The sequence below is a fragment of the Parasteatoda tepidariorum genome, chromosome 1 (genome assembly GCF_043381705.1).
Source record: "Parasteatoda tepidariorum isolate YZ-2023 chromosome 1, CAS_Ptep_4.0, whole genome shotgun sequence".
NCBI lineage: Eukaryota > Metazoa > Arthropoda > Arachnida > Araneae > Theridiidae > Parasteatoda > Parasteatoda tepidariorum.
In genome coordinates, this window is record NC_092204.1 from 35216800 (window position 1) to 35233457 (window position 16658).

At 26.0% G+C, this 16658-nt stretch overlaps 1 protein-coding gene across 5 annotated transcripts in view; it reads left to right on the top strand.

The window, feature by feature from the left end:
* Window positions 1-15396, top strand: part of LOC107448023 (uncharacterized) — a 65498-nt gene extending 50102 nt beyond the window's left edge. The window contains exons 2-10 of one of the 5 annotated variants that reach the window (XR_011636402.1): window positions 699-713; window positions 834-848; window positions 2015-2038; window positions 2664-2681; window positions 4346-4372; window positions 6434-6451; window positions 8232-8249; window positions 9076-9090; window positions 9208-9220. Coding sequence is in view for 2 of the 5 variants with exons in the window: in XM_071178597.1 (XP_071034698.1) it covers window positions 4346-4372; window positions 6434-6451; window positions 9614-9637; window positions 9875-9889; window positions 10040-10054; window positions 11645-11671; window positions 13302-13319; window positions 15112-15131 (164 nt within the window). In the remaining 3 variants the exon portion in view is untranslated. Of the gene's footprint in view, window positions 1-698; window positions 714-833; window positions 849-2014; window positions 2039-2663; window positions 2682-4345; window positions 4373-6433; window positions 6452-7481; window positions 8011-8231; window positions 9221-9613; window positions 9638-9874; window positions 9890-10039; window positions 10055-11644; window positions 11672-13301; window positions 13320-15111 lie in introns of those variants that run through there. The other 4 variants (XM_071178597.1, XR_011636401.1, XR_011636400.1 and 1 more) reach the window with 4 other exon arrangements.
* The last annotated feature ends 1262 nt before the right edge of the window (window positions 15397-16658 follow it).

A 16658-nucleotide genomic window follows, 5' to 3' on the forward strand; every position in this document is an offset into this window, starting at 1 on the left:
GCCTTATCATGACCAAGCACTAAGTTTTTTTTTCATGCCTTTTTTTATTAATTGCAATGTTAGGAATGTCACAAAAGTTTGAACCTTCTTATATGCTGTTCAGTAGCAGAGTCCTTTTGAACAATTTTCATTATAAGATGAAAGCGTCACTTTCGAAGCGCTAAATAATTTAGGTGTATCACGAAAAAAAAGCTATCAATAAGATTACCGATAAAAATTTGATAATGATGAAAAAATTTGTTATTAAAACCTGTTATTTAATATTTTTTTTGTAAAATGGAAACATTTTAGATCTTTCGAAATGAGTCAAATTTTGAATTTTTAGACGCAAAACATTAATACAAATTTTGGTTTTCAAGTTGAAAAATTCAATGTTTATAGAAGAATTCTAGCCTGAATATTAGCAATTAAAGGTAGAATTACTAATATCAGAGTCTGAAATTTCATGATCAGCATGGTTTAAGTCACCCCAGTTTCACAAAAGTAACCCAAAGCTATGTTTCTGTTTGTGGAAATCTGCGTTTTTAACTATTTTATAAAGTGCACAAGGATTTCTAAGCTTTCAATATAAATAATTGAAAAATAAACGTTTCTGCACCAGTCCGTTGTTTAGAAGATATTTTAGCTATCTACTCAATACTCTCTCTCATTTTGTTTTTGCTAAAGTTTCAAACTAAATTCTTGTTTCTATGTTACAGATTTTATCTACAATGGTATGATACTTTTATTAAATTTAAGAAAAAGGACTTCTCTTTTTTCAGAAAAAATAAATTGATACATATGTGTTTAGCATGAATATTTTTATTTTTAAATTTGAAACGCTTGTATTTTAGCCCCATTCTTTCGAGGTAAGTATTGATAACGTCACATGGTATTTACGTAGAACGATTACATTGATTTTGAACAAATGGCTTTAATACTATTTAGTTGAATGTTATATAACCTCTTTTATACGCTTTAAAACGTAATTTTGCAAATATGCATACATTTTAAATTTAAGCATTTTTTATTACAATAAAATTGTAATATTTTAAAATGCACTCCATGAATTAAACCTATGCAACGTAGTAATAAACTACGTTATATAGCTTTGCTATGAATAAAGAAATATAAGAATGGTGAAAAATAAGGTGAAAAATAAGAACTAATATAAGGTGAAAAATAAGAACTAAAAAACATCGATAAAATTAATATAAATAACATTTGATAAAACATTTGATAAAACTAATATAAATAAAAATATAAGTATTTGCGAATTCTCATTGTTAAACATTTACACTAAAATTACGTAGATTGAGATACGTACTTACATTTAAAATTCTTGTTCTTACCATAGTTAAAAATTTTAATTAATAATGGAAAATAATAAAATCAAAATTATGCTTCATAAACAAAATAAAAGTATAAGTACAATAAATAAACTATAACAATCACTAAGAGTGAAACAAATGAAAAATTTCCTTACCAAGTATTCTTATTTCCAAAAATAATATGAAATTCTTCTTAAAAAGTTAATGACGGGAAACATAACTCAAAGCAGACTAAACTTACGATGACTTAGAAGGAAGCAGATTTTGTTTAACATCAACTGGGTTGTAGAATATAATTAAGGTAAAATTGTTTTTATATTATCTCACCTACATCAAGTTTAGGTTTTCAGTTGTTATATTCCACAAAGTTTTATCATTATAATACGTAACTGAATGCATTTCAGTTAAAAATTTACCTAAATTCTTTAAATTTTTGATAATTTATGAAAAAATTAAAAATTCTCTTTAAAATCTCATTTGATATCTTTTCTTCAATCGTGATTTAAATTCCTATTATTATTTTCTTCATCGAAACAGCTCTTAAACGCTGGAACATTTATTGTAATTTTTTTAAATAAGTGCGTTAACTTTAAGCCAGGTATACATTTAAACAATCCAACACTTTAAAAAATTTAAACCTACTAACCTCTTTTGATAAAACGTTACTTTTTAAGTTAATTCCCTGAATAATTTATATTTTATAGGTAGAAGAAACCCATTTGGTCCAAGTAAGTTTTGCAAAATTAACTCTCAGAATAAAAAATTAATCGCCCTTAGAGAGATCTGTGAAATTCAAGTCAATATGTCAAGTAATGAATTAGAAAAATGGATTAGAAAAAGAACACTAAAAAAACTATGTTTATTTTTACATTCTAAATGATGACGCATTGCCATTTACTTTACGTCATCAAAAGGAGTTAACTACGGATACTTCAATTTTCCAGATAAAAATAGCAACATGTATTGAACTGATAGAATATCAGACCGGTTAAGAACTCTCATAAGTTCGTATTTAAATTACCTACCTTGAGCCCTACTGATAATCTGTGGGGCATATTTAAACAGCTGTTAAACGCTGAAATCAGCTTTCTCGCAATTTAGTAGATTTGCATGATTAAATCCACAGAGAAGGAATTACATTGGATGCGACCTACCTGCGAAACTTAGGATAACCTTTTTAACGAATCCAGACCAGCAAAATTTTCGAGCTTTGAAACGCATTTGCGTGGAATTAAATTTCCCTTTTTATGTAACTTATAGGGGTTACTAATTTTTTTATTCAGCGATGTTTTCATACGTATATTTTTTTTGTAAGATTAGTTCATGATAAAAATATTTAATTTTCGTTCACAGTGTTTCCCTTTGCTGCAGGTAAAGCATTATGGAATTTATTTTGCTGCATATCATCTCAAAGCTAATTATTTTATTTTAAACGTAAAAAAATATTGCATTTTTTAAGGAATTTACATTTGTTAAAAATAACTTGATTACCCTAATTATATACTGCTAATATGAAATTAGATGAAACTGACACAGATAAATTATATTGGTACTACGCATGCTGTTCATTTTATAATACATACAAATAAAATTCAGGGTTGAAAATAAACTCTTGCGAATTATATCAGGAGAGTTTAATAAAAAATTAAAGACGAAATTTGAATCCATAATAAAAATAGAGTACTTATCATTCTTAAATTTCGAAGGATTTGGCATGAAACTTTGTTTTTAATAAAGCGGTTTGAAGTAAAAGATATGAAATACCTTCCCTTCATTATAAGAAATAATCAAATAAAAGCAAAATAAGATAAAGAAACACACCTTCAGTTCAATTCAAATTAGAATAATGAAGCTTCTTTTAATTGGAATGGAATAACATACTTCAAAATTATGTTTTAAGTTAATCTAATTTCTTTGATGAAATTTGTAGATCCAATTATTTATTTATAAAATTTAATGCATTTTCTAAACCAAATTTTTGATTAAAAATCTTCAATACGATATCCTTCATGAACACGTAATTTTATCCAATACTTTTGAGAGTAATTCACCATTTACTCTTAATTTGTTGTCGAATACTTATATTAAGATATATTACTAATAGTACTTGTTACATGAAAACAGTTTCAATTTGCAATTTAATTACAATATGATGGTTTATTTTAGCTTGCGAACAACGTGTGTGAAATATAAGAAATTTATATCTACAATTCAGAAATTTCATTAGTTTTTAGACTGATTTTTAATGTGGATAGACACATTCTAGAATTGATAATTTTATTATCAGTAATTTAATGATATTTTACACATTACATATATTTCAGATTTGAAATGCCATTATATTTTTATTGTATTACAATTAGATTGAAATTCAATTGTATCTAAAAAATATCCTTTTAGTGATTTCTCGCTTAAATGATCTACAACTATTAAGCATGTAATAATATCTATTCTACTATTCTTAAAATTGAAGAGTGTCTGTTTTTGTATTATTTCTATTTTTCTATTTAAATTAAAAATACAATTGTTTTTGAATTGGAAAGAAAATTATTCTCAATTAAAAATTGCATTTGAATCAACCTAATCAGTTTATGTTTCAATCCTAAATTTTATAGGTTGATTTCTGAATTCCATCATTATATTGCATCACTGTATCAATGAATTTCGAATATTATTATCAATGTGAATTTATTAATGTGTTTCGAACTCGAGTATTTGGAATTAAGAATTGTTTAAAAATGCAAAATAAATCAACCAACCAATGGCATCCGAGAAGGAAAGCTGAATCGAGATTTAAAGCTGATTCGAGAAGAAAGCTGTTTTTAAATAAGGCATTTATTCTCATTTGCTTATACTTCATAGGGTCTAAAATTTCTTTATTCTTTATAAATATTATTGTATTAGCTCCATTCTGTGTTATTATAAAATTTAAAAATATTTTTAGGTAAATATTCATTTTTTTCAAAAATGAAGATTTAAACTAATTTTAATGAAAGTATTGGTTAGAACACATAAAAAGAATTCCCTTTTTTCAGATGAGAGTTTTGAATTGCTTCATCCTGGTAATTAAAAATTAAGATTATTTATTGTACTAGTTAGTATGTATTTTTGATATATACTGAAATGATAGTTCCATTACTTTAAACATTTATCTTTAAATTTTATGCTCCCTATAAATGGATCTCGTGTGATCCAAGAGTAGTTCATTTACTTTATTTCGACTTTATTTATATCTGATTTTATCTAGTAACTGCTCTTATTTCATTGATTTATTATTTTCAACTGCTTACATTTAAAACTTTGCTTCGTAAACATTCACAGTGGGTTGAATCATAAAAATTATTGAACTAATATAAACATTTATAAATAATATGAAACAAATTAGTTTGATAAACAACCTTTTTTGACAGGATACAAAATTACAGAGTTCACTTTGGTAACGGAATTTAATTTAATTTATGTTTAGTTAAAATATGGCAATGAATGAAAGACAGTCATGCTGGAAATTGTAATATTTTCACTAAACTCTAATTACAATTTTTAATAACCCTTAGTGTCTTGCAGGACATTTAAAAACACCCAAAACCAAAGTGGACTTGTGATTTAAGAAATTTTTAAACAACCCCTAAGATCTAACGTATGTTGATTAATGATAAAACGGAAACAGAAAAAATAAGTTGAAATAGATACTCTACACATTGACTCTAATACAATTAATTATGCACACCGAAGAGCCATTACATTATGACCACCCTCCATCTATAACAATGGGCTCGCCAAAGTTGTCATGGTTTCTCACCACCCAGAAACAATGTTTTCATGGGGCGCACAAGGACCCATAATCCTCATAGAATAATCCCTGACGTCTGTAAGCTACTTGAACATAGTTGCAGACCAGGTTCACCCATTCATAGCAGCAGTTTTTCCCGCGGGAGATGGCGTTTACCAAGAGGATAATGCACCATGTCATAAGGGTCAAATCGTCGAGGAACATTCCAGAGACTTTCAAGTGATGTCTTGGCCCCCAAATTCACCTGACCTTAATCCAATAGAGCATTTGTGGTCCTACTTGGAAAACCAAATTCGTGCTGCCACGCTACCCCCTCGCAATGTGAGGGAATTGCAGGACCAGTTGGTGAGCGTTTGGTTCCAGATACCTCAGACTACCTATCAGCACCTTGTGGAATCAATGTCACGGCGGGTGCTAGCAGTTTTGAGGGCTAAAGATGGTCCTACATGTTATTAGCAGGGTGGTCATAATGTATTGACTCTTCGGTGTAAGTTTCAATAAATTAGGAATTATAAAATCCTCTCTATATTAATTGTGTTTTTATTCATATTTAGTTATTAATGTAAAATTATTTAATAATAGTTAAAGTTTTTTGCTCGTGGATAAGGAAAATATGATTCACAATCATTATTAAATTCTGACATATGGGTTTGAAGCAGATAGAAAAATGTTTAAAACAGTTATTTTGGAAAACATAGAAATTTAGGTTTAGCATTTAGGCATTTAGGTTTACATTTTACAGATGTGAAAGATTAGTATACAAACTAATATAGAGCTTAAAAAAGCAAAAACAAAAATAATTTTCAACATTTTTATTTAAAATGTCTTCATTTTGTTTGTAAAAAAATTCTTTTGAATGAGATTATGGTAAAATATGCAATTCAAGAAATAACGAAACATAAATTGAATATTTTTTCGAGAAGACATAAATTGAATACATTATCAGGAATAGTTGCTTTTTTTCATTTAACTCTATTTGAAATAGAAAAAAACAAAATTTCTATAATTATAATTTATTTTGAATGGGGATAAAAATTCAATTTAATTGGAAAATGCACATTATTTTTTGCTGAAAAACTGCTTCCTAATTCTGTTTTAAATGATAAATTTTAAATAGCTTACTTATAAAAGTAGTAGTGATGATATAAAAAATATGATTCAACTCAAAGGAATTCCATTAACTCAAATATTATGATTATATTTTCAAAAAGTATTTTTATTCTAAGGCTCTTTTGATTACATTGCATTTTATTTCAAAATATTTTAATTTAAGTTTCGCCAATGTTTGTGAAGAATAAAAAGAGTTATAAGTTTTTATTTTTTCCTCTTTCAGTTGTGAATTTTGCTGAAAGTAAGTTTTTTTAAGTTATATGCTATGAAAAGCTTTAAAATTTAAAAAAGAAGGCATTGCAAGTAAATTTATATATTATCTCACTAAAAATAAATGTTCCAAAAAGAAGCCTTTTCTTTAAATGAATGAACAAATTTCTAGCTTCCACAATACTTTTATTCTAAAATAAATTATTGTTTTTTTTACTTAATTTGTTTTTTTAATTAATAATTTTGGTTAATTATTAACCTCCTAAACGTAGTACTTATTCTTTAAAATAGCAAGCAGATGAAATTTATATATAAAAACATTAGAATTGCATATTTACATGCAAACTACAAGTTTTTATATTGATGTCTAATACATAAAAAACATTTGAAAAGAGATAGTTTTTTTAGCGATTAAAACTTAAATATCTTAAAAATTTAATTGTTAAAGAAAAATTGTTAAGTAAATTTCAAGTTTACTTTACAATTTGTATTAGCTGTGACAAACAGGATTGACTGAAAGTTTTGTAATCACACGACCACTTCATAAAGTAAAAAAGGTAAGGTAATGATAAGTTTTTGGAATAAAGTGCACATTTTAAAATTAGTATCTATCAAAAAAAAGGATTCCATTTGCTCTTATTGCTGAATATTTAATCTTTATTCCTTGTTATTTTCCAAAATTTGAGACTAAAGATTTAAAATGTTCTATGGAATTTATGTTTCTTCATGTATTCAACATGATAATATAGCACTATCCTTATAGCATATTATAGTTTATGCATGTAATACAATGTAATGTAGTGCCTAAAGTTTTATTTTCTAGGGAATGTCATTTATAGTTTGCTGGTCAATACTCAAAATAATTTTTTTCCCTTCATTTTAAAAGAGTAAATAATATTTTTTTAACCATTTGTACCTTTATTTTAGTTGTAAATGTTTTTACCTATAAATTTAGCTTTCACATTACTATTTTATTTTTGGATGGGTCGTTTATGCGTGATTTGCAAAAATCTTTTAAATTACTATTTTGTAAGTAATAAACGCTTATTTATTCCTAATAGGTCTTGAAGATATTGGTAATTAGTAATTTTTTACATAGGTCTATCATTTGAAAATGCTGGTGAATATGAAATGCCGGTTAAATATTTTATGCATACATAAATGAAATCGAAGTTATTAAACAATGTGTAAAAACGTCTTTTTCATTTTCTTAAACTAGAATGTACATAAAAATTAAAAGTATTAAGTTTTAATTGATCAGAATAGTAAATGTTAAACGTAATGTAAATGCTAAAATGCTAAATTAATAACATTTTTAACTTCAGCCAAAATTTTCGTTATTTCCTGCACATAATAGGTTTACAAAAAATAGGTTAAATATGAAATAAATATTATTTACTAGATATTTTAATTTAGAGTTTCCTGTATTATTTGAAACAAAGAAAGTTAGATTTAAATTATTTGCTTACTTCATTGAAAAGTTCAACCCTAATAAAAAAAGAGAAGATTTGGAGTTATTTTTCAGAAAAAAATTTGTATTAGAAAAATAAATCTTACAAGTAATAAAACTCGATTGCGGTTTTAAATAATTTCAGAAAAAATATAAATATCAATTATACCTTCAGCATTATTTTTGTCGTAATTTCATTAAATAATTTAGTCTTGTATATCATTAATCTGGTAAAAAAATTGCTCAAAGCAATTGCCAACCCAAGTAAGGGAGGATCTTATTACTCTTTATATTTTTTTTAACTTACTAGAAATTTCTTACAAAGTTTTCTCGTTTTTATAAATAATTTCTCTTTCTTCAGATTCCTATTTCGGAGATGGTAAGTAACAGCGCTTAAAGTTTCGTATAAAAAATGCAAGAAAAATATTCTATTAAAATTTTTAAAATTATTTTGGCAAATCAATTTCGCATTATGACCATTGTCTTCAAAAACGCTTATTATACAAGTTATACTCATCTAGTAGTATAACTTTATTTTTTAAATTACTTTATCTCATTTATTTAACAATATAGCATTAAAAAATTTCATTCATGCTATTTAAAAATTATTATCAAAAATAATAATTTAATTGGAGTAATTCATAGTTTTTAAAACTTATAATTTTTGAATTCATGTTGTCTAATGAGGAATAAGATTAGGTTTTATAAAATCATACCTACCATTACGTTTGACTAATTTTGACTCCTAATGATAATGAAACAAAAGCAATAGTGTAAATGATGGATCGCTTTAAATATTTCTTATGAAATTATATTACTCTATATGTTTATTTATCATGTTTATTTTCATTACATTAAACAATTTTATAAATAATACTGATAAAGACAATTGATTTGTTTTTTTTTTTTACATTGTAAAGTAATTTATAAATTACCACAATGTTCATAAAAGAAACTTACGTATGCAGAGTTTTATTAGAAAAATAACATAACTATGTAATTATTCTAGAAAACTGAAATTTTTTTTAAGAAATCACATACATCAAAACACAGAAATATTAGCATTATTTGCTCTAGATTATTTTAAAAAAGGGATTTTTACTACAAATTTCAACAAACTTTTATGCATAATTATTAAGGATTATAAAAGTTAATGTTATTAAAGTTAATGTTATTAAATGAGTTTTTCTTAATTTACCTTTTAGAATCTAGAGACTTGTGTAAGTGTGGAGAGACTTTTTTAAAATTTCCATTAACTACGAGATTTAAAAAAATATTTATATGAGTATTATTAATATTAACATTGCATTATATGATTTTCCTTTACTTGTTGTTAGTTGATTATTTTGGTAAGAAAAACCTTCTTTTTCTTTCTTTTTTAACACTTTAATCAATATCCTATTTGTTTAATTCTCATTTCACTTTAAAAATTATAATTTATTATAATAAAACGCAGTAATGAAAAAAAAATCTTTTTAGCAATATAGTATTCATGATTTATAAAACATTTTTTTAACAGTTAATTTCCTTAACTGTAATAATAAGTTATATTTAGTCTTCAGTTCTTTTACTTTAAGTTAATATTTTTTCACTTTTTATGATAATTGTTTTCTAATGCAAGCTTCCCAGTTCTGCTTCTGTAATAGTTCTTTTGAAAAATTGTATCTTACAAAACAAAACCTCTGAAAAATAGTAGATACACTATTTTTACTGAATTGTTTATATAAGTATTTATTATTGTAGGTGGTAATTTTGACAAAGGAGGGGGTAAGCATCACTCTTTCTATTAAACTAGTTTGATTGTTCAACTAAAATTTTAGTCCATAATACTTTCACAACTAATTATTCTTAATACTATTAAAAATAAAAGTTACAGTAAAATAATTATTTGATTAAAGTACTAAAATTGTAATACATTATAAAAACGAAGGAACAAATTTTTCTTTATAACTTATATTGATTTCCCCAAAACCTATGTCATAATATGTTACTTATTGGTTTTAGATGCAGGCCAATTTGGTAAGTTAAATGTGGTTTTCACTAATTTTTATATTTGTTTCCTAAATGAATGAGTTAGTTAACGTAAAACATATACTATACTGTTTGGAATTTCCATAATTATATATTACTCAATCTAGTTTTTCATTGAATGAATGTATTTTTTATTAGGGAATGGAAATTTACGTGAGTACATATTTATACTTATAAATTACAGGAACTTCTAAGACTAAATAAATTGATCGATTTATTCATTTCTACACGAGAAATAAAAATGGTAAATTTACCAATCCGTATGGTAATAACTTTTCTGGTACAAAAAACTATAATTCTTGAGTTAAAACTGAAATATACGGTATTTAAAATATTTATTTGGTAATTTTTCTGTTCCTTGTCGAAGAGTTTACAGAAATTCTGATTTTCAAAAGCATGGCTCTTATTAACATACATTTAATAAAAAAATTCAAAACTGAGAAGTTAATATAAATGAAAATACATAGTTGTATGCCATGCTCGAAGAGTTTCTGTTAAAATTACTACATTTTATCACAGATTTAAAAAAAAATTATTGTTAAATTTACTAAAATCCTTACCAAAGTGCTTCAGAAAAAGTACTCAGTCTTTTAATCCTCTCATTGAGTCAGCAGTATGGTAAATTTTACAATATTTTTGTACTTTTGACAGTAATTTTTTCTCAGTGTATATTTTAATGTTTTGAATATCCCTTTACAAAATTATTACAAAAATTGATATAAAAGGAAAATTAAAATAACACCATTAAAAACAATTTTATATTTATTTAAATATCTTGAATACATACCATATATTGAACACTACCACAGTATCTTTTTAAAATATTTTAAGCTAAGTCTTAGATCTATACCCATATAAAGGAATAACAGCATGTGACTAATGAATTTCATAAATATCAGCAATTTGCACTTATTTTAATTTTCCATTGTGAAATATAACATATTTCTAGTGCATCGCTTAGTGTTTTGATTAAGAATTCAGTCGAAATCATTTAATTATTATTTTTGGTCAAATACAGAATTCAGATTGAGATAAAGTTTATAGCTTTGTATACATAACAGTATTATATGACAATGTATCCCCAAATCAACTTTCTTGATCAAATACTCTGATGCAAACATACAAGTGGAACTTAAAAGAAATTATAAAATAACCTTAAGGTCACGGAATCTATCTATTTTATATATTTAAAGCAGCAAAACCACATGAAAATAAAGAAAATAATTTTGATAATTTTGACAATGAGAAATGTATTTATGTATGTTAATTATTATTTTTTATAGTTTTTACAGTTCAAAATTATTTAATTTTCTTTCTTAAAAATTCAAATTCAAATTGCATTATGACTTGCCATCACTTTCTGCTGTCAATTATTTTAAAAATGATCTTTTAAGTCTTCATGCATTTTTGTTTTTATCTAACACTTTTTTTTAATTTTGTTTCAAATTGATTATCATATAGTAATTTTTTCAAACAGTTTTACTAATTTGGTACAAAAGATTCTATAAAACAGAATAGTCATTTTATAGATAATTTGAATGAGTTTATTAACGATATATATGCCCTCCTTAAATATTTACAACTAACACAAAATGTATACATTAAAACACATTGCAATTGATTAAATTTAATTTAAGCAATTAAATAATAACTCTTCAATAAAGAATTTAAGTACGAATATTATAATTGTTCTTTTTTTCCAATTATATCACAAATGATAATTCAAATATAATATTTTTTTAGTATCATTCTTTTCTCAAATATATGATGGTAAGTAACATATTTTGCAGTTCTGATGTTTTCGATTTTGGCTACAATGTGAGAGAACGTGTACTTGTAACTTTTGTAATTTAATTGTAACTTTTTTAAATAATTTAAATATAGTGTTATCGATTTATTTAGAAAATTTTTAATGTTTACTTGATCCACCATGGCTCAGAAATCATAGGCACTTAAAAAACATAGTTTATTCTTAATTTTACTAAAATCGTTACCAAAGAGCTTCAGAGAAAGCAGTCAGCTTTTTAGTCTTCCCATTGAGCTTATCATTGTCAGAAAGTAGGGTTCAGCCTCTAATGGCTATATGAAGCCCACATAGCTCGAGACCGATAAGTATCAACTTGTTTGTGAAAGAATGGCGCCATTGAGATCTCATTACCACAACCATATACGTAAATCTGGAGCCTTAACCTTCATGATTCCCCTAGCTCACAACGAACTGTTGCAGGCTTTTGCTTTTTGTAGCGCTTTTGTAGCTCTTATTTAGTAACTGATAGGACGAGAATATAAGAAAAGTATGAGTTGCACCTAAAATGTGCTATCATTTTATAAGAAATGAGAGAAAGTTTTTAAATATCTCAATGTAATTTTTAAACCATTATGCTTTTACTCAAATGCCAAAAAATTGCTAACATGGATATTTTAAATCAAGTTTTTGAACATTTTGAATCGTTAAGTAAGAAAGATAGCTTCTTTAGAGTGGTCAGAAAGAAAAAAAATTGCTTTTAGGTTTTAAGGAAAGTAGGCAGGGCATATACCAAAATGCCAAAATTGACTTTTTTTCGGTGTAATTTATTTCAGCATCTAAAGAAGATAGTTCTTCAGTTTTGTTTTCGCGGAATATTTACCTATGCATGTTCACACTGAGATAACTATTAATAAATATCTTTGGCAGAAATTGTTTTAAAAAATTATTAATTTAGAACTTTAAATTTTTTAACAAGTTGTATCATTTTTAAGCAAAAATATCTAATAACTCAAAAAGTATTCCTGTTAACGCTAAAAAATTATCACCGCATACAACTGATTTTATCTCATATGTCCCCTAAAAATTTCACAGCGATATCATAAGTAGTTTCTCGGAAAAAGTTCACTAAAAAGGACTTTAGCTTTATGTATAGCTTTATGTACATCTATATCTACATACATATATTCGTATCATTAAGGGGAGTTAGTAGGGAATTGTATGATATATGCCCTACTAACTCCCCTTAATGATATCAAACTTTTGGTTTTGGTTATCGCAAAACTAAAAAAAAATTGAATAATGAAAATTTTTTTTTTTATCATTCTGTTATTCTGTAGAAAAAAATTGGTGGAGAAATAAATAAAATTTGGAGTCGCTATATTTTTTTCATTTATAAATAATAAAAGGTACACAAATTAGTCAATTAGCAAAATTTATTAGTCAATAAATTTGCAAAATTATTTCGACAATTAATTATCAAAATAAATTTGTGAAAAGTAGCAAAATATCTTCAAGGAGAACAATTTTGGGACTTAAACAGCAACATTACATGTACAGAGTTCGTGAAGAGATGTTTGAATGCCATTTTGCTCCAAACTTTTTCATAATTTTGGTAATATAACATAATTGATGTTATCTCTGTTTATATCACAGGTCCATTTTTCCATTCAGGTAAAATATACACTTTTTTAACTCTCATTTCTACTTAATTACTTGGAGTTAATCTCACATAATTCGTTACATTCTCACACAGTCCTTATATATGATTCATAAAACTTTTTCTATTTTGCCCTTAAAATATTTTTTGAATACGATTGATTCCCTTTAATTAAATATGGTTATTTAGAAATTTAAGCAATTTGTACTAACCATGGCTCCCATGGACTTACAAGACGTTTTTGCCCACGTGGAGGTGGGTTTTGTTAAGATTCGCATCTCATTCGCTAGAGTTTCAGATTTACTATCTCTGTAATGTTTTATAATTAATTCAAAGAATTTTATATTCTTTTGAAAATTAATCAACAGAAATTTTTTTTCTAATTTTTGATTCAAAATTACATAAATATTTACCTATTTTGTTGGTAAAAAATAGAAAAAATAAGTGAAACTATTTAGTAGTATGTAAGCCTTTAAATATTTTTTTAAACTTCCAGTTGATTTTAAATCCCTCATTTCAAAATAGTTGAAGTAAAATTCTCTGCTACTTACACCACGAGTGGCTTACATACTTATTACCCCGTTTTTTTTCTTACTTCATTTTTCTCCATACTTCATTTACAAATTAATAGACTTAGAGTTGCATTTACAATCAAAACATTTCGTAAATTTAAAGTCAATATGATAAAGGTAATTGGAATTTTGCATGATTCAGATATTAGCACAGTTTTCTTACAGTCGAGTAAAAAAATGGATTTTTTGTATGAAGCATTTTTGAGAATTCGAGATGTGTGCTACGCATTGAGTGGACAAAAGTAGATCTAAGTTAAAATCGAATGTTCAAGGAGATTCTTTTTTGTTCAGATCTTCATGCAATTAAATCGTGTCTATTTTATGATTTCAGAGATATTTTTCAGAAAGTAAACTGCTTAACGTATAAAAAATACCACGAAATTCATTTTGCTGCTCGAGTTTTGAATTGACTAACAATTACATATGAGTTTTAAATTCACAACTAAATTGCACTACACTATCGCTAAAATTTAGAGCATTTAGTTTTGTTTTTAATATTTGAAAGAACTATTCAGATGCTTTAATTGATTTTTTCACAAATCGTTTTTTTTTAAATATTTATTGACATTAGGTATTAGTAAGCTATTTTTGGTTTTTAGGAAAAGAAAAATGTTCTTTTAAAAGTAAAAATAGTTTCTAAGAGCAAAGAAAATTAAAATTACAACACGAGTTTGGAAAAAAATATTTCAGTATTTATTATTCGCAAAGACAATTAGTCTTATTACACCTATTTAAGCATTTGACTTTGCTACTGAAACAAGTGAGGCGATTTTGTGTAGCTTTTCCCGTTCAATAGAAAGAAAAGAGAATTTCAAAGTCACAAGAATTTTCACACTGAAAAAACAGAGAAAAAGAAGAAAAATCTTGTTCTTTTATAGGGGAACTTAATTTGAGTATGAATTATTGCATCGTAAAGATATCGATTTTCAAATTTCATTAAGTGCACTTAACAGTCAATACATAGCGTCAGTAGTCAACAATTACAAAATAACGAAGGTAGGATAAACAAGTTGTCCGATCAATAACAGCAACCTGTTCTTATTAATGTGTATTCCATTAGAATAAAAATCGAAGCACTCACTATAATTTAAATTATTATAATTTTTAACTTTTTAGTATGATTTTGAATAATATAAAATGAAATATCTTTTCCATTTCTTTCCTTCAATGGAAGTATCATTAATTGTACATTGTTTCTAGGTCAAATTTCAATGTTTGATTAATTTTTTTTCAGATGATATGATGATTCTATAGTCTCTTTTGAATGATATTGTTATCTAATTGCTGTGTTTTAAACAAAAGAAGACAAACGCAGGAACGAAATTCTGTGACATAAGACATTTCTAAATATTTTTAAACTCTCTATGTAAAAAATAATATTAACTATGTCTAAGAACCAGGTATTGTTTTGGAAGACGTATAAATAAAATAATTGTGAATTAACTATGTTGTAAATTGTTTGATTCAAAGTGTGTGAGTATTTTGAAATCTTGTATTGTGTGAATAAAATTTATTTTTTGATTAAAGAAACCTATCAGGGCTTGCAATTTCTCACTATGGAAGAGATTAATACTGCGGCATGTTCACATTCAATAATTTTTAAATATACCATACTCTTCTTAAAATTTCAACTTTTTCAAATTCCGACATAAAATTTTACATTTTTACGGAACGTTATGTTATAATTCCGGGTACCTTAATAGCTTCGTTTTAAGATTCTCATTCTGAAGTAAAAAGGAAAAAAAAGTATGCTATACTGAAAACAATCAGATGCTTCATCTTTGGTACGTTTTCTTGGTATGTCAGAGAGCATTAGTGCAATAATTAATGATTATATTACCACAGTTAGTCCAGTCTACAATGTTAATATATTCCCCAACCTTAAAATTCAAGACAAATATAAATAATGTGCACATGTTATTTAGTTTTTTTTCGCTGCTGATTTTCTGCTACTGGTCGTTGGACTTTCTTGAAGGCTAATGTTCTGCAGGCTTGGGGTCAGAATTTATCATACACAGTAGCGTGTTTTCAGTACTGGAAAATTATGCTTTACACTGAATGAACAAGTGAATCAAAAATCTTAAATATTCAGATAAGTACCTCGATGAACTTATTAAGTGCCATAAATTATTAGCTTCTTGTATACAACTTGGTCAGCTCATTATTGCATTATTGACGAAGGATTTTAGTTTCCCAGACAGTTCGTCATCTTGAGTAGTTTAAATGTTTAATCATACTTTGCAATTGGTAGTGATAAGCCAACAAGAAGGACTTATTTTACAGCCAAACAAGGTATGAACTCTGTTCTTCGGTTACAGCTTGATAAATATTTAATTGCATTTGATCAGTACTCAAATGCTTTCTGTCAGTTATGAATAAAATGATTGATAGTGGTATTTTCCAAAATTTAAAAACTTCCATATCTTCAAACGCGATCAATTTCTATATGTAATTGGAAGGCTTTAGTATCTCTTATAGTGCCATTCAGATGGCGAAAAGTAGGACTGATTAGCAGTTTGCTTCAATGATTTTGACATATGAACTAGTGTAATAGATTATTGACATATTCTTCTTGATTTCTAACCACGCCTCTGTGAAATCCAGTGCTATATGTAGTTTCATTGCACCTAATTGCTATAAAATCCTTCTTCGTAACTTCTTTTTGTTAGTTAATCGATTAGTAACACTGAATGCAATCGAAACTATATTTACAATGACTGGTATTACTAGACCAATGTTGTTTCATTACAGTTTTCCGACTTCACTTTTTCTCACATTTCT